At 42.0% G+C, this 24,423-nt stretch overlaps 1 protein-coding gene across 1 annotated transcript in view; it reads left to right on the top strand.

The window, feature by feature from the left end:
- Positions 1-24,423, top strand: part of PTH2R (parathyroid hormone 2 receptor) — a 161,807-nt gene that overhangs the window by 27,052 nt on the left and 110,332 nt on the right. Inside the window, exons 4-8 of the mRNA XM_029607921.1 lie at positions 6,768-6,873; positions 12,788-12,898; positions 13,190-13,311; positions 19,148-19,245; positions 24,232-24,418. Of these exons, the coding sequence (XP_029463781.1) occupies positions 6,768-6,873; positions 12,788-12,898; positions 13,190-13,311; positions 19,148-19,245; positions 24,232-24,418 (624 nt within the window). The remainder of the gene's footprint in view (positions 1-6,767; positions 6,874-12,787; positions 12,899-13,189; positions 13,312-19,147; positions 19,246-24,231; positions 24,419-24,423) is intronic.

Here is a 24,423-nt window from a genome sequence, read left to right as displayed (position 1 = left end):
CACACTAGTGAGGAGTTAGTGTGCACTAACCCGAAATTTCGGCTTACCCAAAGAAAAAAAGCCCGAACCGCGGGAAAAATGACATTTCCTGTGACGGGCCGAAACCAAAGTCCGAACCAATAGATTCGGGCTTTGCACATCTCTAGAAAACACTGTTTTGACAGCAGGACCCGGTGGGGTAGGGGCACCTGGGGATCACCAGCTGAAAGTGATTTGGTATAATCACAAATAGTGTAAAAAAAATGTCAAACTGGCAAAAATAGCTGGAGAAGAGCACAGCTGGATCAACATCATGCAAGTGTAGCCCTGAGTGTAGTTCTCCAAGGGTTTTATTCACAGGTAGAAGGTTTTCTGCTTATAGAAAGCTGAAGGCACCTAGCTGAGAAGGAAGCTGAATAGGTGGGCGGATTATGAAAGTAAGACTGGATTACATTATTTGTACTTATATTTGTATTTGTCTGACTGGAATGCCTGCAGCCCTATGCCAATGAGTTGAAAAGTGAACTATAAAGTTTGGATTTTTTCGTGAGAACAAAGAGCTGACGTGTCACGTCTCATGTCTGAGGAAAGGAGTCACATTAAGATCCTACTCAAAAAAGCTTACTTGGAAGGAGCACTGAATTATAGATTCATACCTCAGTTGCTCTCTTTCCCTCACAGAATTTACTGTCTCTCTGAAGCATGGCTTAACTTGAAAAACATTTCCAAAGCCAAGTTTCTGCATGCTTTTCTTACCTTTTTTTTTTTAATTCTATTTTCCAAGTTGATTCCAGGTTCCTTTCCTCCAAAGAAATATTTGAATTCTGCAGAGAGATTGTAATAGGGAGAGGTAAATCTTAATATTTATAAATTATTTCATGCAATTTCTGTGGGTAACTTTTGATTATTATCAATGACTCTACATTAGGAATGTACTTCCATTTTTTTTTTAACAAACATAATTTCAGCAATATGACAAAAATGATTGCGATATTGGGTTGTATGTGGAGCTCTTTGTGTGTAGTAGTGAGTGGTGTGGGAATATAAGTGTTGGGGGTTAGAGGGTATAGAAGGAGGGGAGATAGTGGCTAGGGCCATGCCTCTATAGCAGACAGCAAGGGGGGAGATATCAGGCCCAGGGATTGGGCCTTGATGTATTCACGGGCTGGAATGCGACAGAGGAGGGCCTCTTGGTAGGCCTGCAGCATGGTGGCATACGCGGGGCTGGTCCTGGGCCCATTTCCCTATCACACCTGTTGGGGGCTCGTGGGAGCAAGACCCCAGAACATTCCGCTTGGGCGGATGCGCAAGTACATAGCTAGTGGTACCTGCTCTCACAGAGAAGTGTAGGTAGGCATGCAGGACTCTGCACCCTAATTAGATTTCCATGTTAAGGCATCTAATAAACAGCTGCAGCCATTTGCATCCAATTCAGCTTGAGGTGTGCTATTTATTTATTTGAAGAGTTTTGTATACCGTTATTCGGAAAAGCCATCATAACGGTTTACATAGTGAACAAATATAGTCAAGGAAATTTGAGATATTATTATAACATAGTGAACATTACAGAAAAACATAATATAACAGTTCTAGGAAGTAATGTAAGGTTGGAAGAGGAGGGAAATATGTTAGATTGTATATTATAGTTATTAGTTCATTTGAGAGTTGGTATGAGCAGATGGTTGGGGATCCGTGAAGAATTTGCGAAACAGTAAAGTTTTTAGGTTTTTTTGAAGGTTTTTGTGTTGTGTTGAGTTCTCAGGTCTTCAGGTAGAGTGTTCCAAAGATTGGGGGAGGCGATGGAGAAGGCTCTCTCTCTTGTTGATGTTAGATGAGCATCTTTGATGGTGGGGATTAATAAGTAGTTTGATTTATTGGATCGTAGATTTCTTGAGGAGTTTTGAAGAGTTATGTTAAGGGTGTTTAGCCCTTGATGATCGTTGTTAAGAATTTTGTGGATGATAGTCATGGATTTGTATGCAATTCGTGCAGTAATAGGGAGCCAGTGAAGAAAGGACAAAATGGGTGTAATATGGTCATTTCTTTTTGTTCCAGTTAGGACTCTAGCAGCGGAGTTCTGAAGTATTTGGAGTGGTTTGAGGGAAGAGAAGGGTATTCCCATTAGTAGGGAGTTACAATAGTCGAAGGTGGAGAAGATAAGAAGCTGAAAGACAGTTCTGAAATCATCAGTGTTGAGAAATGGTTTAAGATGTCTTAGGGTTAGGAGTCTGTGGTATCCTTCTTTAGTTTTATTTGAGATGTGGTTCTTAAACGATAGGTCTTTGTCAATGATAATTCCAAGGTTCCTGGTGTGGGTGGTAGGAGTTATATATGTCATATGTTTGTCTGTGTTATTTATTTGCATTCTGTGTTATGGTTAGGGATACGGGAAGGGGGAAAAGGGGGGGGGGGGAGGGAGACCCTGCTGTCCAGACTGCCCAGTTACAGGACCTGTACCCCCTTTTTGGGTGATTTCTCCTTCTTGTCTGCTGCCTCTGCCACTGAGTCTATCTCCTTCACTGCCACTGGTGCCACCACCACAAAATTGGAAGCATGCTGCATCTTTGAAAACCTGCCAGCAGCTATGTGACCACAGCCATATAAAATGTTATCTGGACAATGTTATGTGGGTATTTTGAAAGGTCCACACCTGTAGAAGTCTAAATAGCTGTCCTGGGTGTAGCTGGATATATGTCATCATTTGTGCAGCAATATGCTGCTGAAAATTTGACTTATCCAGCTAGGTTTGGACCATGTCCTTGATACAACATGCCCAAAATGCCTTTTATTTTGTTGGCTAAATGCCGCCGTTCTGCACCAATATTCAGCTATGCTGCCACTGTTGAAAATCCACTTCAGCCAGATAAGACCTATGTAGCCAGCTGGTTTTTTTTAACCAGATAAATGATACCTAACTTTTTTTTAATATGGACCTCTTAATTACTTAAAGTTTGTGTCAATGTTTATAAATTTACGAGTCACTTTATCAGCTGTGAGGCTTTCTTTTCCCTATAAGTAATCATGAGAAAGTTTTGTGCAGGGATATGCATTTGCTGGAAATGAAGCAGGAATGGATGAAAGAATGAAAAAAAACAAACAAAAATTCATTCATTTTTGTTTGCTTCATTAAAAATAAAATAAAGACATCACTAGCAACAAGGGGAAAACCTCTGTTCCCAGAATCTCCCCGTAACCTCCCCAATACAGCCTCCAGACCCTTTTATCCTCTTTTTGAAAACGTCACCATGCAGGAAAGACCCCGATCGCTCCTGCCTTACAGCGGGTACTATGACAAATGGCGCCAATAGACTGATGCCAGCGCCATTGTAAACTTTTGGCATACAACATGGCACCAGCCAGGCTCAGGGTCAGGCTCAGGCCAGTGCCGTTTTATATGGCAACATTTTACAATGGTGCCAGTTTGGATCTGCCAGCACCACTTGCAACAGCAGCAGCTGCATGGCAGGAGTGACTGGGGATCCCCCGCTATTCAGTGAAGAAATTTTCAACAAAGGGGAAGGAAGCTGGGGAAGGCTTGCAAGTAAGATTTTCTTTTGCAACAGACCTTATATTATTTTTTGTCTCGTTTTTCAATTTTCCTTTTTTTTTATGTGATAAAGTATGATCATAGAAAAGGCGTTCATACTTTACACCTCCTATTTATGCAGGCAGCTGAGCAGGGATAAATAGCAGGCATACTTGTGAAACATAAATGATGATGCACTATTTTCCTCTCCTGATCTAGACTCTCCCCTCCCACCCCAAGAATGCATCTTTTTAATCCGTCTAAAAGTACATGTTCTTTTAGCTGGGCAGAGGAAGGCAATTTAAGACAGGCCAGTTTACCTGGGTAAGCGGCTTTGAAAATTACCATTCTCAGTGCTGGGCTCTATTGGTGAGAATGTGAAACTTGTAGGCATTGGGATGCTATAGAGTGAGAGGCATATGATTATTTACACTGATTTGGGGGCTGTCATGGACATGCAGGATAATCCATTTAGCTTTCCCTTATTATCTAGCTATGGATTAACTGGGATTTACGGGTTTATTTTGTTATTGCCCCTTTCTCTCTGTTATGTTTCAATGCTAACTGTACTCCAGCAGCAAATGGAAATGGATGATGTAAGCAATGATGGTCTAAAACACTCTTCAGCTGCACTGTTCATGTTGGAAGGAACTGATGAGTAAGCTTTCCTTTTGTGTCAGTATTTCCAGCTCTGGGCAATATGGCAATTTGTAAATGCCTATGAGACCTCCTTGTTGCAGTTTCTGTATAAGCTAAAGAAATTTATTGAGCTGCAGGCTGAGTGGGATTCATTAACATCCATTCTTTATGAGTGTTTTGTTATATGAAGATGGGAACTAAAATTAATAGTTGAAAACTAGTCCGAATCTACATGGGTAGAACATGGAGGGCTTAGATTTGCACGGATTAGTCCCAGATGTCATGTCCATATCTCCACTCCTTAATTAGAGTGGACTGGGAGGGAACTGGGGAAGGCTGCAATGCGACGCCGTACGAAACTAGCAAAGGTCTACCCCCCTTCCCTGCGCTGCGTGCAGATTAGGCCCGCTGATTTTATAACATGTACGCATGCATCCATGTGCGTGCACTACCCGCCGCGCACGTTATAAAATTGTCACGTGCGCATCGGGTAGTGCACACAGATGTACGCACACGCATACCTATTCAAATTTATCTCTAAGAGGGTAACTTTCAAACAACTCTACACAGTCCCATAAACATGCATATATGGCTGTGTGATCTACTACAGTTTGTTATAACCCGCACATATCAGGTATACACAGATTATAAAATACACAAATGTGTGCCCCTAACATACACACTAATGTTTCCTTATGCACAAATGACTGCAATGCATTGAAAGAGCAAACTGTTCCTACCTATTTTTAAAATGTATATTTTATGCATGAAAAAAAATTGTGACTTGCTCCCTTAAAGCCCTGTTTTATTTGTGGAAGTCAACATATTTTAAAGCATGCACAGGTAATTGAAAACAATAGTTTGCTAAAACCTCTAACAGTTCACCCAGTATTTCTCCAGGTCATTGAGACCCTCCTAGTCTTCAGTCTGAACTTTTCCCAGTTCACCCAGATCTTCCACCCAACTAACAGTACACAATAGATGAATCTGATATCAATTGCATAAGATATTTAGCAGGCATAAAATTACATGAATAACTTGCCAAATGTACACACACTTAAGCCTCTTATGAAATAACAACTTGCATGCATAACTCTTGGTTCCACCCCAGAAAGTCCCTCGACCAACTCATTTTTGCACATGTAAATGTGCGCACAAGACCGAAAATATGCGCATCCTTTTGATGTTTATAAAATATAGTTTATGTGAGTACAAGCTACTTATGTGCATATATGCTAATTTTACACACTTAAATCTTTTGAAAATTCCTTTCATCATTTTTAGCCATTTTGAGGAGGACAGTTTTCAGAAAGACCAACTTAGGGCCTCATTTTCCAAGCACTTTACCGCGTGCGATAAATTCGCAAATCGCGTTAACATGATTTGCGAATTAGTCATTTGGTATTCAGGGGGCGGAGTATATGTAAAGCAGGAACCTGTGTATTGTGTGCGGCGAAACAGCCGCAGTGTTAGCGCTGCTGCTAACTACAACTCCAACCTCGCATTATGGACTGCGTTACGGGCCTGAAAAGGATTACAGAGAGAGAGAGAGAGAGAGAGAGAGAGAGAGAGAGAGTGAGAGAGAGAGAGAACCTTACTATAGTGCCTATGCCCTACATAGGTATTTTAACCCCTATGGGAGGGCCACCTTCTAACTCGGGGTGGGGATTAGGTATGAGCGTCGGGGGTTGGGGGCCACTTTCGCATTCCACATGAGACCTACGGACTGAACAGTGGTCTCTAGTGCAGATTTGCTGGCCGTCGGAGTGAGGACGCTCACTCCAAGCGGAGATTTGGCCAACATTCTCTCCACCTAGCATGTTGTTGCCCAGGTAGAGTGTCCATCAAGCTAGGTAGAGAGAACGTTGCCCAAACCACTTCTTGGAGTGAGCTTCCTCACTCCGACGGCCAGCAAATCTGCACTAGAGACCACTGTTCTGTCCGTAGGTCTCATGTGGAATGCGAAAGTGGCCCCCAACCCCCGACGCTCATATCTAATCCCCACCCCGAGTTAGAAGGTGGCCCTCCCATAGGGGTTAAAATACCTATGTAGGGCATAGGCACTATAGTAAGGTGCTCTCTCTCTCTCTCTCTCTCTCTCTCTCTCTCTCTCTCTCTCTCTCTCTCTCTCTCTCTCTCTCTCTCTCTCTCTCTCTCTCTCTCTCTCTCTCTCTCTCTCTCTGACTATCGTGCACCGTGATAAAAGAAACCAGCAAATATCATGCACTGCAATAAAAGACTGAAAGAATTATTGTGCGGTGCTAATGTTTTCGTGAATGGCGAAAACATCGCCGCACACAATTTTTCCCCACTGCACGAAAGAAGCCTCATTTGCATTGGTAACGCCCCCTAATGCGTTACCAATGCGATATTGGAAAATAAGGCCCTTACTTAGGTAAATTTCTGTTTGTTTACTGTATCCAAAAATTGTCTTCCCAATGTTTCTGATCTGGTGGCTGGGTACCACATGCGTTGCTGCTGTCTCCAAGGCTTATATGGAGATCTTCCTGTTCATTCTTTTATGGGAAGGTTTTATTATTTTATTTTTCTCTGTCAGCTTTAGTACGTATGCATCTCTTATATCTTTGTATTTACTGACTGTTAAATTGCTTTTCTTAATTAGGTTTATTCTGATGACACTGTTACGAAAGAGGAACAGATTTTACTACTTCTGGAATCTAAAGTGCAGTGTGAGCTGAATATCACAACAACCCAGCTGCAGGAAGGAGGTGAATTACCTAAGTTGTTCTTCCCAGTAATTCTAAGGGGGGGGGGGGTGTCTTTTAACCACACTTATCTTTACATTGGCAATAAATGTTTAAATGTGCTGTAGATCCCATTAATACTCAATAGTATTTATAATTCCAATAGCTAATATTTGTATTTCTTTCAAAATTCTAAGTCAGTCTGATTTATATCCCAGTAGTAGACAATTAGATATGATAAGCAATATGGATATGGGTTGGATATCAGTACGAACATTTCATTTTCTATAGGGTACACTTACCAACACTAAATAACGAGATGGTGCTTAAATCCATGCATTCAGCATGTAATGTATACCTTTAGAAATAAATTTCACCAGGGGCTGAGAATAAATAGACAGTTTCTTTATTCCAAGCATCTGTCTCTTAGCTCCAGATGTACTAAGCATTTTTCCTGTGGACACAAAATGGAAAAAAAAAAAACAAACCCTTTACATGTATCCCTTAGTCATAATGCATAACTTTTAAGAATATACCCCATGGAAGAAAGAAGGTGAAGGAACATTCAGTCAGGCTTCCATAATGTATAAGCAGATATCATTAGAAAAAGAAGCTCAAGGGCTAGGTGTTATAATATGAAGCTGGCAAGAAGACTCAGAGGAAAATGTGAGAAAATATTTAACTGAACCATTGCCTACTAAAAGAATTCAGAAATGTTTGGAATGGATTCAGAAGGCAGAAGTGTCACGAAGGGAGAAAGGTGACTGGATACAGTTGGGCCTGCGGTGACAGAATAGGTACAGAGACAGTAGATACAGGCAACATGGCATACTCAGAGGGTCAAGAGGTGCTTACTTGCTGATAGCTACTATGTTAATATGCAAGATAAGGAAGGCCAAACATGGAAATATTCTAGAATCCTGCAGTCAACTATTGCTACTTAAAGTCATAAAAGTACTTTTTGATACAGAGAATAAATAATAATGAGTTTTGGTAGTTTTACTTCCCATGATGATTTACAAAAAAAATCTAGCTAAATTCATTATTTGTTCATATTGTTTTTTCTTTGATTATCTTTTTATTTATCTAGCCTTTCTACTCTAAATTTAATTTTTATTCACATCAGTTAGAATCTGGTAAGTATATTAATAGAATGTGCAACCATGTTACATTGTATCCTACACCAAATCTCATGCTTAAACTTCTTCCCCTAATTCCTCCTATCAGGCCCCCCGCCTGATAGGAGGAATTATCTCCTTTTTCATCCAGCCCAATCAGAACCACTGCAGGGATCTTGGCATCATGAGCTCATCATGAGTCCTTAATTGGAGCGGACTGGGAGGGAACTGGAAAAAAAGCCGATCACATCGCCGCACATAATTTAAAAATCCCCCCCCCCCCCCCCGCATGCGCAAGTTGCAGTCCGCCCGCACATGCGCACATGGATGTTAAAATCTGGCACGCATGTGCGTGCGGACATCAGAATTTATAACATGCGCTCACAGGCGCGCATGTTATAAAATTGACACATCCAAGTGCGCGCACCAGGAACCGCGCACACATGGACACACGCGTGCAGTTTTGAAATGAATCTGGCCCTGAGTTAGCCAGATAAACTTATCTGGTCTATTCAGCAGTAACTGAATATAGTAGCATAACTATTGAGTTAGCCGAATAAGTTTATCCACCTAACTTCATACCTGCTCAATTGCAGGTCTAACTTATCCAGTTTATTTAGCTAAATAAGTCTCAATATCTATTTATTTATTGATATTTATAGGCTACCTATGTCAAAGCCCTAGGCGGCAAACAAGATAGCATACAAAATCATTAAATAAACTAAAACAAACTAAAACAAAATGATAACCAAAAGCAAAACATCTCAGCACTGTAGGTACAATTCATGCCCGATAAACAAACACTGCTATTACAAAAATGCCTGTGTAAACAAGTACGTTTTTAACATAGTTTTAAAGCTCATCATCTAATCCATTAGAAGAAGTTCTTGAGGTAACAAATTCCAAAAAGTTGGAGCTGCCACCAAAAATGCTCGATTTCTTCGCTCTGCAAGACAAGTATGATGAACAGTCAGGACTTCAAGTAAGCTTTTTGAGAGGATCACAAGATGTGTGTACTGTGTAGGGGTAAACATACAGAGCAAGAAATTATCCCACAGAAAACAGTCAACAGCCAATAGCGTGTGGATTATCAGAGCTGATTTATATAATATATGCCACTGAAAGGGCAGCCAGTGGAGCCTAAACAAGACATGAAAGATATGATCCCTCATGCTGCAGCCAGATATTAATTAAACCTCTGCGTTGTATAATAATTGAAGCACTCATAATGCTGAGATGGGGAGACCGATATTCATGATGTTAAAGTAGTCAAGTAAATGTAGAGCAATTCCTGAACAGCTCTCCAGAAATCTTCGGGTTACAACAAAGTTTTCAAACCACGTAAAACTCACCATTTGAAATAAATGGCATGAATTACAGATTGAATTTGATTGTTAAAAGTCAGACCAAAATCAATTAGTACCCCCCAAACTCTACAGAGAAATCCACCTGCAAAATTGTGCTCTCAGTCTTTATAGAAGAGGGTAAGTCAATTGGATTTCCTTACTGGAGAACCAGAATTTCTGTCTTAGAGCCATTGTTTAATGGCAGACATACAGAAGTATACCAAAGATGATGTTTTGGCCAAGGACGAGCGGAGCGGAATACAGAACTGTAAAACATTAACATACAGTCTACATCCCACCCCAAGCCCGGCCAACAATTTAAAAATTGTTGATATATAAATGTTGAATAGCAGAGCCAAGAGGGCAGAACCCTGTGGTACACCAGTTCATTTATTTATTTATTTATTTGATTTTTATTCTGATTTTTGGCACTTCAAAGTACATTACATTCTGGTACTGTAGGTATTTCTCTGTCCCAAGAGCCCACAATCTAATGGGGTTATTTTCTAAAGGCTTATTGCACGCAATACGGCCGTATCACGTGCAATAAGCCTCTAGCGCATGCAAAAAGGGCCTTTTCGCATGCAATATCATGCAAATTAGGGAGAGGGGAGGAGACGGGGAGCGGAGGAGATGGTGCGGGGAGGGGGTGGAGTCGGCGGTGTCTTCGCTGCTGGCAATAAGTTTAGTAACGTTATCGTCGGCAGTAGTGCACCGAATAGCGCTACCTTAAATGGTGGCGCTATTCTGTGTGAAAGCCGGCAGCCGGCGCACCGCTATGGTGCGAAGGCTGCGGGCTTTCACAGGCTGGCCGCCCCCTGCCCCCCGTTTTCGCAGGATTCATCATTCTGTGAAAGAGTGATGAATCCAGGCCTAAGGAGATAGAGCAGCTTTTAAACTAAAACAAAGGGGAAAGCTGACAGTTGCTCAGCAGCGCATGGTTCGGAGAGAGGTATCTTCAAAGGATACTAATGATGCATTAGAATTAGGGCATCCCGACAGTGAGATTCCAATAATAAGAAAAGTAGTCCAAGTGCCTATAACTAAAAACTCACCTGAGCTAAAAAATTCCAACTTATCCCTATCAATTAAAAAGCAGAATGAAAATACAAACAAAAAACAAATTTTGAAATGTTTGTATGCTAATGCCAGATGTCTAAGAAGTAAGATGGGAGAATCAGAATGTATAGCAGTGAATGATGACTTAGACTTAATTGGCATCTCAGAGACATGGTGGAAAGAGGACAACCAATGGGACAGTGCTATACCGGGGTACAAATTATATAGCAATGACAGAGAGGAGCACCCGGGAGGTGGTGTGGCGCTTTATGTCCGAGATGGCATAGAGTATAACAGGATAAACATCCCGCATGAGACAAAATGTACAATTGAATATTTATGAGTAGAAATCCCATGTGTATCGGGGAAGACTATAGTGATAGGAGTATACTACCATCCACCTGGTCAAAATGGTGAGACAGATAGTGAAATGCTAAGAGAAATTAGGGAAGCTAATCAAATTGGTAGTGCGGTAATAATGGGAGACTTCAATTGACTGGGTAAATGTATCATCGGGACACGCCAGAGAGATAACGTTCCTGGATGGAATAAATAATAGCTTTATGGAGCATTGGTTCAGGAACTGACAAGAGAGTGAGCAATTTTAGATCTAATTCTCGGTGGAGCACAGGATTTGGTGAGAGAGGTAACGGTGGTGGCACCGCTTGGCAATGGTGATCATAATGGGGCACATTTTTAAAAAATACGCGAGCGCGTACTTTTGTTCACGCACCAGGTGCGAACAAAAGTACGCTGGATTTTATAAGATATGCGGGTAGTCCAGATGTATTCCACACATTAAGAAAGGTGGAAAGAAGGCAAAACGATTACTGGCATGGTTAAAAGGGGAGGTGAAAGAAGCTATTTTAGCCAAAAGGTCTTCATTCAAAAATTGGAAGAAGGATCCAACAGAAGAAAATAGGATAATGCATAAACATTGGCAAGTTAAATGTAAGACATTGATAAGACATGCTAAGAGAGAATTTGAAAAGAAGTTGGCTGTAGAGGCAAAAACTCACAGTAAAAACTTTTAAAAATATATTTGAAGCAGAAAGCCTGTGAGGGAGTCAGTGGACCGTTAGATGATCGAGGGGTTAAAGGGGCACTTTGAGAAGATAAGGCCATCACGGAAATATTAAATGATTTCTTTGCTTCGGTGTTTACTGAAGAGGATCTTGGGGAGGTACCCGTACTGGAGAAGATTTTCATGGGTAATGATTCAGATGCACTGAATCAAATCACGATGAACCTAGAAAATGTGGTAGACCTAATTGACAAACTGAAGAGTAGTAAATCACCTGCACCAGATGATATACACCCCAGAGTTCTGAAGGAACTAAAAAATGAAATTTAAGACCTAGTAGTAAACATTTGTAACCTATCATTAAAATCATCCATTGTACCTGAAGACTGGAGGATAGCTAATGTAACCCCAATATTTAAAATGGGCTCCAGGGGTGATCCAGGAAACCCCAGACCGGTTAGCCTGACTTCAGTGCCAGAAAAAATATTGGAAAGTGTTTTAAACATAAAAATCACAGAACATATAGAAAGACATGGTTAATGTAAACCGTTGCGATGGTATATAACTTAGCGACGGTATAGAAAAGATTTTAATTAAATAAATAAATAAATAAATAATGGAACAAAGTCAGCATGGCTTTACCCAAGGCAAGTCTTGCCTCACAAATCTGCTTCACGTTTTTGAAGGAGTTAATAAACATGTGGATAAAGGTGAACCGGTAGATGTAGTATACTTGGATTTTCAGAAGGCATTTGACAAAGTTCCTCATGAAAGGCTTCTAGGAAAAGTAAAAAGTCATGGGATAGGTGGCGATGTCCTTTCGTGGATTGCAAACTGGCTAAAAGAGAGGAAACAGAGAGTAGGATTAAATGGACAATTTTCTCAGTGGAAGGGTGTGGGTAGTTGAGTGCCTCAGGGATCTGTATTGGGACTCTTACTTTTCAATGTATTTATAAATGATCTGGAAAGAAATACAACGAGTGAGATAATCAAATTTGCAGATGACACAAAATTGTTCAGAGTAGTTAAATCACAAGCAGATTGTGATAAATTGCAGGAAGACCTTGTGAGACTGGAAAATTGGGCATCCAAATGGCAGATGAAATTTAATGTGGATAAGTGCAAGGTGATGCATATAGGGAAAAATAACCCATGCTATAGTTACACAATGTTAGGTTTCATATTAGGTGCTACAACCCTAGAAAGAGATCTAGGCGTCATAGTGGTGCCCTGAGTATCCATAAGTTGATAATACTCATGTTGAACATCACATCAGCACCACCACCACTTATCCTTCAAGAAAGTAGGACTACCATCTATAAAATCACAAGCATCATTTAAAACCTGTTTAACATTTTCCTTCTTCTTTTTGGCATATTCTTATCCTGCAGATGATAGTTGCCTTTCTGAATGGGATGGATTAGTTTGCTGGCCAAAGGGTACTTTAGGAAAAATGTTGGCAGTCCCGTGCCCTGTCTATATTTTAGACTTCAATCACAAAGGTAAGTCTCTTATGGTCTTTACTAGACTTATCAGATAGCGCCAGATCATCAGAGATGGACTGTGCTAGACCTAATTTCTTTAGAAATATGCAGGGATTTTCAGTTATGATTCAGGCACTGTAACTCCAAGTTAATGAGAAGGGAGTTTAAAATTAGAACTGTTTCATCCTTTCCTTGATGATCTGCAGTTATCAGTTAACATTAAATTTATCAAAGTAATACATTAAAAGCTTCTTTTTTCATGTGGCATTTGGCTGATTTGCCTAATCCTGTGGTTTCACATCCTCACAGGGCTGGCATACAGGCGATGTAACCTTAATGGGACATGGGACTTGGTGCAGACTTTCAACCGAACCTGGGCTAATTATTCAGAATGCCTTCACTCACTACAACCAGAGATTGGCACAACAAAAGTATGGTATACTTTTATTTGCTTATTCATGAAGTCAGAGAGTTGGTAAAATATAAGACATCGTATTTGGAATATCTGAGTGGACGGATATTTCACTGCTGAAACTCTGCTTTAGAAAAATATGAGTTCATAAAATTCAAAAAATATAAAGTTAAAAAAATAAGAATGTAGTTTCAGATTCACAGGAATACAGTACAGTTTGCATTTGCCTTGCTTGAATTCCACAGGAGCCTAAGAATTCTAGGGGTCTACAATAGTTTTATTTGTATTCAGCTTTTAATGGTGAATAAAATGGAAAATGTCATAATGCTTCTGTATCGCTCCATGGTGAGATCGCACCTTGAATATTGTGTACAATTCTGATCGCCGGATCTCAAAAAAGATATAGTTACGATGGAGAAGGTACAGAGAAGGGCGACCAAAATGATAAGGGGAATGGAACAGCTCCCCTATGAGGAAAGGCTAAAGAGGTTAGGAGAAGAGATGGCTGAGGGGGGATAAGATAGAGGTGTTAAAATCACGAGAGGTCTAGAACGGGTAAATGTGAATCGGTTATTTAGTCTTTCGGATAATAGAAGGATTAGGGGGCACTCCATGAAGTTAGCATGTGGCACATTTAAAACTAATCGGATAAAGTTCTTTTTCACTAAATGCACAATTAAACTCTGGAATTTGTTGCCAGAGGATGTGGCTAGTGCAGTTAGTGTAGCTGTGTTTAAAAAAGGTTTGGATAAGTTCTTGGAGAAGAAGTCCATTACCTGATATTAATCAAGTTGACTTAGAAAATACCCGCTGCTATTACTAGCATGGGATATACTTAGGGGCGGATTTTAAAAGGGTTATGCGTGTATATTATGTGTGTAACCCCGAAAACCCGCTCCTACACGCGCCAAGCCTATTTTGCATAGGCCCGGTGACGTGCGCAAGCCCCAGGACGCGGGCAAGTCCTTGGGCTTGAAAAAATGGGTGGGGCGTGGGCAAGGCGGGGCACTCCAGGGATGGGGTGTGGTCATGGCCATAGGCCTCTCCACTGCTGCTGGGCCTGGGGATCGTGCACCGGCACAGGGCCGGCACGCGCTGTCTATACCTGCCTGAAAGCAGGCGTAAATAAAAAAAAATAAAGGGGTAGATTTTCAGAGGGTTACACGCGTAACCCCCGAAAACCTACCGCAAACCCCCCTGCACGCGCCGAACCTATCTTGCATAGGCTTCCGGCGCACGCAAAGCCCCGGGACGCACATAAGTCCCGGGGCTTTCCTGGGGGGGCGTGTCAGGGGCATGTCACAACTGGCGCATCATCCGGGGGCATTCCGGGTGGCGTGGCCACGACCTCCGGACCGGAACATGGCACGCAGCAGCCGGCCCAGCGCGCGCAAAGGGCCAGATTTTCAAAGGGGTACATGCGTAAGATACGCACATCTTAAGATACGCGCGTACCCCCCCTGAAAACCTGGCCCAAACTCCCCCTACGTGCACCGAGCCTATGTTGAGTAGGCACGGAGGCGCGCGCAAGCCCCGGAATGCACGTAAGTCCCGGGGCTTTCCTGGGGGGGAGCGTGTCGGGGGCGTGTCACGACGGCGCATCATCCGGGTGCGTTCTGGGGGCATGACCGCGGTCTCCAGACCAGCCCCAGGACCGGAACATGGCGCGCGGCAGCTGGCCTGGTGCATGCAAAGGGCTAGATTTTCAAAGGGATACGCGCGTAACCCCCGAAAACCTGGCCCAAACTCCACCTGCGCATGCCGAGCCTATCTTGCATAGGCTTCCGGCGCGCAAAGCCCCGGGATGCGCATAAGTCCTGGGGCTTTCCTGGGGGGGCGTGTCCGGGGGCGTGTCACGGCAGGTGCATCATCCGGGGGCGTTCCGGGGGCATGGCCGCGGCCTCCAGACCAGCCTCCGGACCGGAACATGGCACACTGCAGCTGGCCCGGCGCACGCAAAGGGCCAGATTTTCAAAGGGATACGCACGTAAGATACGCACATCGTAAGATACGTGTGTACCCCCCCGAAAACCTGGCCCAAACTCCCCCTGCGTGCGCCGAGCCTATGTTGAGTAGGCTCGGCGGCGCACACAAGCCCCAGGATGCTCGTAAGTCCCGGGGCTTTCCTGGGGGGGGGGGGGGGTGTCGGGGGCGTGTCATGGCCGGCGCATCATCAGGGGCGTTCCGGGCACGTGTCGCGGCCAGCGTGTCATCTGGTGCATTCTGGGGGTGTGGCCGCGGCCTCTGGACCAGCCCCCAGACTGGACCTTGATGCTCCAGCGGCCAGCCCAACGCTCGCACGTTACGCCTGCTTCGAGTAGGCGTAACTTGTACAACAAAGGTAGGGGGAGTTTAGATAGGGCCGGGAGGGGGTGGGTTAGGTAGGGGAAGGGAAGGGAAGGGAAGGTGGGGGGAGGCTGAAGGAAAGTTCCCTCCGAGGCAGACTGCGCGGCTCGGCACGCACAGACTGCCGATTTTGGGCAGCCTTGCTCGCGCCAACCCCGGATTTTTATGGATACGCGCGGCTACGCGCTTATCTATTGAAATCCCACATACTCTTGTTCGCGCGTGCACAAATTTATAAAATCTACCCCAAAGGAAGGGGGGGATTTAGGTAGGGCTAGGGGGCGGGTTAGATAGGGGAAGGGAGGGGAAGGTAGGGGGGGCGGAATGAAAGTTCCCTCCGAGGCCGCTCCGATTTCGGAGCGGCCTCGGAGGGAACAGGGAAAGCCATTGGGGCTCCCCTAGGGCTCAGCACATGCAAGGTGCACAAGTGTGCACCCCCTTGTGCATGCCGAACCAGAATTTTATAACATGTGTGCGGCAGATCGCACATGTTATAAAACTGGGCGTAGATTTGTATGCGTCAGGTTTCGAATATCTGGCCCTTAGTTTTTGGGTACTTGCCCAGTACTTGTAGCCTGGATTGGCCGCTGTTGGAAACAGGATGCTGGGCTTGATGGACTCTTGGTCTGACCCAATATGTCATGTTCTTTTGTTCTTATGTTCTTATGTAATGTGCACTAAATCGAAATAATGACTTTTGCATGCACTATTTTTTATTTGGTGTGCACATTTTTTATGTAGTGCACACTAAATGGTAAAGAAAATAAAACAAATACAAAAGCTCCCAAAATATATAGAATAAAAACAAATACACAATGAAAATCTTCCAGTTTTATATCCCTAAAGAAATCTCAGAAATTAGAAATGCCCATCTCATATCAATTCATTGGGTGAATTGTGAATTAGAGGAAAGTTGAATCATCATGATACCTTAGCAAGCAGGAAGCTTGAACACCAATTTCTTTTGTGCTTTTTAACACTGTGCTTTTTTAACATTTCAAAGTTAATTCTATATATATAATTTGTATGCATTATTTTCAGCATATTAATAGCAATTTTTCTTTACAATTATTTATTAGCTAAATCAAAATGTAAAAATATCAGATTGCTTTTAAGTTAATATCTGATCAATGCCTACCGTTATCATAAAATAAAAAAAGCTTGCTGTAAAGAAAGTGAAACATGTTTGCAAAGAATATAGGAAGTTGCTCACATGCAAATAATTAATAAGTAGACTTGAACAGAGGTCAAATTTCCAGAAAAACTGAAAGCAAAATACTCAATCTTTTATCTGAGATCTAGTGCACTTTTTGAAATATGAATTCATAATAGTTTATCTATAATTTAATAGCCCTTATAGTTGAATTTATACTTGCTATAACTACTGACATTTATTACATTTTATACCTGTTATTTAAAAATGTTAATTGCATATATTAGGTACAGTATGGCCTAATACTGCTGTGCAAACAAACCAAAACGTATAAGCTACAATTTCTGTAGCTACTGTTGCTGCTGCTGCTGTTTCTACTTTTACCATATTTTAGTCCATTTATAAAAATTGGAGGCTGTCAGTTGTTTGCTGGTACAACTGACAGACAACATGCAGTACACAACATTCAGTTCATATGGATACCAATCTGTTCGGGTTCTTAGGATGTCCCTAATGAATATTCATAACATTGATTTATATACAATTGAAGTGCAACTCTATATCATATATATTCATTAAGGTCATCCTGAAACTCAAGTGGATTGGTGACCATGAGGACTGGAGGTTGTCCTATCCTAGAGATATTTCATAAATTTCACTAGAGATCTGCAGAAATCTCAGATGTTGTCTAATTGCAATGGTTTTCCCAGTCCTCAGGACACACCTATCAAGTCAGGTTTTCAAGATGTTCACAATAAATATGCATGAGAAATATTTGTATGCACTGTCTCCATTGCATTCATATCTATTTTATGCATATTGATTGTGGATATCCTGAAAAACTGACCATCTAAATGTGCACTGAGAACGGAGTTGAGAACTGTTTTATTGCTTGGACTTTCTGGAGCTGAAAATACTAGACTCCAGCCAAATATAAAACAAAAAAAAAAATGCTGAAAATTTCAGCAACATCTTGGAGATGTGAAAGGTATGGGGTAGATTTTCAAAACAGTGCGCGGGTGTACAGGTGCGCACAAGTTATAAAATTGGGGGTTGGCGCGCGCAAGGGGGTGCACAATTGTGCACCTTGCACGCGCCAAGCCACGCTGCCTTCCCCGTTCCCTCCCAGGCCACTCCAAAATCGGAGTGGCCTCGGAAGGTCCCTACCCCCACCCCATCTACCCTTCCCTTCCCCTACTTCCTCCGCCCTTCCCCCCTACCTTTTTCTTCTTTTTTTTGTTTTAAAACTTAGTTCAGCCCTGGGGCTGAAGTAAGTTGCGCGTGCTGGCCGACTGCCAGTGCGCGATCCCTGACACAGCAGCCATGTGAAGGCCTCTGGCCACGCTCCACCCTGCCCCGGGACTTACATGCGTCCCGGGGCTTTACGTGCGTCGCCGGTGATAAAATTTGCTTACGTAGATATCTGGTGATTGTGAGCTTTGCATCTTCTTATTCTGTGGGCAAAAGTGAAGGAAGAGAAGAATGCATGCAGCTTTGAAAATTCATATCTGCATGTGCACTTTATTCCCCAGGCCTAAAGATGCCTCTGGGAATGCCCCTTTTTAGTTTAGCAAATGGATGTAAACTAAGGCATAGGGAAATTGCACCTCTAAGATGATTGCTCTGTCAACCTAGGGTTTTAAATTCAAATCCTTAAGAAATATTTTGACTCATAAGTGCAAGATCACTATACTGCATTTCCTTTTATTATATAGGGGGAAAGTTTTCTTTTGGTTCTACATATGAATTTAAGGTAAGTATAAAAATAGGCAAAGCATTACATAGTACATGGTACAGTGCAGGTGCATCTAATGTCAGTTATTCTAATGGCTCTATGCAAAATTCATAGAAGTAATTCATCTATATATAGAGATGCGTGAAACTTGAAGATTTTAGTATGCAAGAAATTCTACAGAAACTCTTTAAGTTCCACTAAATTTGAAGAATTTTTACCATAGCTGGCTGATGGAAAAATTAGGAGGAAATCAGCACAATACTGATAAATTCCACAGAATGCCAGAGATATCTTTAGAATTCTGCAGGCTTTGCTGCAGAAATGTATGCATTTCTATGAAAATCCACAAAATATCACAGAATTCAGCTGAAATGCACTAAAATACACCATTAGGAAATCTGTAGAAATTCCATGAATGCAAACATGATTCATTTTTGCCATAGGATAATGTGCACATCTCAGTTTTTATGGAAGACAATGGGAGATGCCTATAGGCAGCCATTAAGGATCACCTTTGTATAGGTCATATAATTAATAGAAAACTGAACTGGGAAATATGAGCTAGAATTCAGTTATGTGATATATTTAATTTGCATCCCAATTATTCTCTCTCCTTTCCAGAATGAGTTCTTTGAGAGACTCTATGTCACATACACTGTTGGATACGCTGTATCCTTCTGCTCTCTGGCCGTGGCTATTTTTATTATTGGTTATTTCAGGTAAGCAATTGTGAGACTGATACAAAAATGTAAAGCATCCAATAATCTCACAAGGTTGCAAATATACATCAGGAATCAAACCTCATGGAATAGAACTAAATACTGTATTCAAAATATAGTCCACATGCATAAAAGAAGCTGCAGATTTGTTAAGTAACAGTGTCAGTACAGCTTTTCTTCTCTGTCTCCATCTGCTGGCAGGGAGGCAAAACCCAGGAGACTGGACTGATCTGGGGTATGAACAGGAACAACCATTTTAAATACATTTCATTTATTGGTGAAAGCTTGAACATTTGACAATGTAATGTCAAATATTAGCAACTCATTTGTACTACAAAATCAAAACCTCAGGGTAATTATGTACAGGTAAAGATATTGATCTTGCAATATGTTCATATTGCGGTAGATTTTAAAAAATAGCGCGATCGCGTACTTTTGTTCGCGCACCAGGCGCAAACAAAAGTACGCTGGATTTTATAAGATACGCGCGTAGCCGCATGTATCTTATAAAATCCGTGATCGGCACGCGCAAGGCTGCCGATTTTGGGCAGCCTGCGCGTGCCGAGCCGCACAGCCTGCCTCCATTCCCTCCGAGGCCGCTCCGAAATTGGAGCGGCCTCGGAGGGAACTTTCTTCCGCCCTCCCCTCACCTTCCCCTCCCTTCCCCTACCTAAACCCCCCCCCCCCCACACCTTTATCCATGGATTTACGCCTTCAAGAGGCAGACGTAAATCCGCGCGCACCAGCGGGCTGCTAGTGTGCCAAGACCCGACCCGGGGGCTGTTCCGGAGGGTGTGGCCACGCCCCCGGAATGCCCCCGGGCCGGCGCCATGCCCCCGGGCCCGCCCACCAAACGCCATGTCACGCCCCCGAAACTCCACATCATTTGGCGACACCCCGACACGCCCCTTTTTAAAAGCCCCGGGACTTACACGCGTCCCGGGGCTCTGCGCACGCCGGCGGCCTATGCAAAATAGGCGCGCCGGCGTGCGAGGGCCCTGCTCGCGTAAATCCGTCCGGATTTACATGGGCAGGGCATTTAAAATCCGCCCATATATTCAGCAGAAATGAATCATGATTAAATCCATCCAGTTCAAAGAGTAGCTAGGTGGAAATGATTCCAGAAAGTATAGAATACACTTTATCTCCCTCCATCATCCTTTTTTGCTTTGTCTCATCCAGAAAACATCATGTACAAATGGAATAGGGAATGGGGGTGGAGGAAACATAGTGGCCATGCTCATGGAAAAATAGCTAGAAGCTAAATACAGATGTCCCTATGTTTTGTATAGAAAGTTTTGGGAGTGGGCTTTGAGTCCTGGCTCTCCCTCACCATAGGATTTCACCCCAGGGGTCTTTTTCATTCTTATGATAGCACTTTCATTTTGCCTTATTCTACCTTCACCCCCGGGGGATTCTTTTGCGTGCTGAATGTGTCCCTTAATGGCTATATAACTGATATCACTGGTAAACAAAGTTTTTATTTCCTTCAGACATTTTGGTGTTCCAAATAGATTTGTTGATGCTGATCACAGATATTACTTCGAAATTTGCACATCACGTAAGGTTTTTGAGAAACAGCCAAATTTGTGTTACAATAATTGTGAAATTGTGAAATTTTAAAACATCTCACTTATATATACTTTGCTGGACAGTAGTTTTTATGATTTTTAAAATTCATGTCATATTTTTGACGGCCATAAGCAACGTAACATATAACAGAGACTAACTTTTTTAAAAAATACACCAAGAAACTCTGCCTGATCATGCCAGAAATTGCTCGGGCAAGCCCCAGCTCGGCTGCAAGATTCCAACTTGTTTCCATGACAATGCAACCTTATATAAGAAGCAGCAATGAGTAGTCTTCTATGCAACATCTGTGTGAATGAGTGAATCGTATCGCTAAAACTGTTGATTTTAAAGCTTGTGGACTTAATTTCATATACTTTATGAAATGTCGCGCCAATGTCGTAATAGCCGTGACATGTTTTGTTACATCTGTGGTGAGTTTACTCTGAAAGTACAGAAAAGGAGTATGACTGCACTCATTAAGAAGGCATATGAGTTATACTTTGGGTGCAAAATTGGTGACCAGTACAGAGCATCTTGTGCCAGTAGTCTGTGCGTTTGGCTGAAAGGTGTGCGACCATCCATGCCGTTTGCCATTCCGATGATATGGAGGGAACAGAAAGATCATATAACTGACTATTTCTGGTGTTTCTGGTGCCAACATTGCCATTATAGCTTATACCGCTACAGACACATAACAATGCTTAATGTATATCACACTTTTCTGGCAAACGGTACATAATACAGACATAATAAATGCATAGTTGTGTTCAGCTTATTAAAATCTATTTGTTTCACCAAAGGTTGTAGAGGAAACAAAATGTTCCCAGAAATGTGTTTACCAGTGTATCTTAGCCTGCCTCTTACTGTGTGGAGTATAAAATCCCATCACATGCCTCCTTTACTACAGAGCATATCATGGGACATTTGACCAATGTATGGTCTTCTCCTCTTTCAGAAATAAAATTTAAATTTTGATTGTGGCTCCTAATCCAGTTAGTGTATTTTGATGTCATATGACTGGAGTTAGAGGTACCCACATATGATTAACTGATTGGTGGTCTTCATATTGTTACACCATGATAATGGGACATGGTCTATCATTTAGGTGAAAGTTGTATCCTATAAATTATACTTCAATGATTATCGCTCATTTTACTGCCAACTGTCTTTCTCTATCAAGTTGTAATGTTTTTCTTTAGAATAGTTTTCTACTTAAGAAGACAACTGCTCTTCACTCCCTGCCCCACACTCATACCTATTCTGGGATAGTATCATCCCCCAAGTCTATTTCTAAATAATCCACCTGTAGGATGAACTTTTAGGGATGTGCATTTGTTTCAAATGAATGAGTAAAACACAATGACATAGTCCATTTTTGTTTTATTCATGGCCAACCAAAACAAATGGAGGGGTCCCACAATGAAAAAAAAATGGTTCTCTCATTTGTTTGTGTTTCCTATTCAAATCTATGGCAGAGTGCCGCATTGTATCTCCTCTCAGCTGGTCCATTAGAAGGGGTTGATGCATCTGCCTTCCATGCACCTTGTCTTTTGAAGAAATATCTTGCAAAACAATGCAAAGGGCCATTTGGAGGCCATCCTTGAAGGGAAAGTACTGTAAAGATCTGTTGCCAAATTCTCCTCCAGCCTGCAGGTGGTATTGTGAGCTGTTTGGACTATCTAACCTGTGCCCCTCACTTCCTTTCTGAGGCCATCTTGTTTTCTGTATAGACTTGCATTTATACTGAAGCAGTTTCTTCAGTCAACTGCCAAAGCTTGGTTCTACTTTCCAGTCCACGTACTCTGTCTCTATTCCTGTGTCCAAAAGACTTCTTCCTCTCCAGGTTCTACTTTCAGCGATCCTGCCTAATCTTCTTCCTGTTCCTGGATTCCTGATTTGTTCTAACTCCTCGTTCCATTCCAGTCCTCTTGCTCATATTGGGTGCTGTCCCCCATTTCTCATGCCTTTCCAGCCACCAGCACCTGAGGGCTCTACCCAAATGGATAGCGACTGGCATAGCTGGAAGATCGTCTACCATCAGCCACCTGGATTTGATTCTTCTGATACTGGGGCAATCCACGGTCGACAGTCATCATAAGTTGGGTCTACTGGACCATCAGTAATTTTTTGATACATTCAAGTGGGGCCATAGAGAAGGGGATGTTTCACATGGACAATAAGGCTCCTTTAACATTGTGATCTGGTGAATGGCTCTTGGGCCAGCTTTGCCCATTTCCATGACTGAGAATGTGTGAAGTTCCTGGTTACAGCAATGTGCAAATAATTTCTCATACAATTTGGCTACACATGTTAATGAGTTCAAAATTCATTAGCACACCTAGCAAAATTTTGCAAAATGAGCCTCTAATCCATGGTAAATACTATGGATTAGTAATTTGGCCTTTAAATTTGGAGATTAAAAGATATATGGGGCATCCTTTGTTTCTCCAGTCTTCTGATGTCATGGACTAAGTGCCTTCCTCATAATACTCCAGACAAATAGAAGATGGGAACAATGAAAAGTTTTGATTCTGATGAGAAGAAATATAATTGTTATGAGTACTAAAGGGCAACTGAACAGATTGGAAGATGTAGGCCATCATAGCTCCTAAGAAAGAGTTAATACATCTGGAGATAGAGGATTGATTGATGCTATCCTCTGGAAGAAGCCATTAGCCAGGACCAATATTATCTGTAAGCTATTTCATCTCTAGAAATAAGTCAAACTCACATGTCGAAGATGAGTAGCCTGTTCAGTCAAAAGTTAGCCAAAAACATTCTCTTGTCAGTCTTTCAGCTCTAATCTGACTCGGGCTCATCAATAGAGACTACAGCAAGAAAAAATGTTAAAGCAAGAGAAAGATAAGTAGAATATAAGGAAAAGAAACCTTGCCCTAAAAAAGATCCCATAAAAATGATTGGAGCTGTGTGGCATGAATGTAAAAGGCACATGCAAATTTGGGTTGGGTTTGGGGGTGAAAAATGCAATACATACACTGAGTGTCTTTGCAGACCATCTCTTCTATTTGGTCTAAATATCTTTTGCTAGATAGTGAGCAAACTGTTCTATTTTCCAAGCAAATACCTTTCTCTTTCAATCTGCTGCTATTTGACAAAACCCTAATGTCTTGTGCTAGAGGTCAAGTTAATTTCCCTAGTCCAAACATCAAGTGCTATGTAATACAAATGAAACCATAGCTTACATTCAATAGCTTTTTCATTTGTTTTCACTTGTGTGTTGTCTCCCAGCAACACTTCCCTATGATTGTTTTCCAGTTGTGTTCCACCTTACTATCACATTACAAGTCCCTGAGATTGTAACCTTCACATATTTGCTTAGTTTTATATTCTATTAACATTTTTGCATAACACATGTGACTTTGTACATTTATCTAAATTATGTACTCCCTGCAGGAGACTGCATTGCACCAGGAATTACATCCACATGCACTTATTTGTCTCATTCATGCTGCGAGCTGTCAGTATCTTTATCAAAGACAAAGTGGTATACTCTCACATTGGAATGGAAGAGTTGGACTCTCTTATGATGAATGACTTTGGAACTATTTTAATGACTCCTGTACCGGACAAGTCACAATATGTAAG

This window comes from Rhinatrema bivittatum, chromosome 6 (assembly GCF_901001135.1).
Source record: "Rhinatrema bivittatum chromosome 6, aRhiBiv1.1, whole genome shotgun sequence".
In the NCBI taxonomy this organism is placed as follows: Eukaryota; Metazoa; Chordata; class Amphibia; order Gymnophiona; family Rhinatrematidae; genus Rhinatrema; species Rhinatrema bivittatum.
This window is presented reverse-complemented; position numbering and strand designations above follow the sequence as displayed.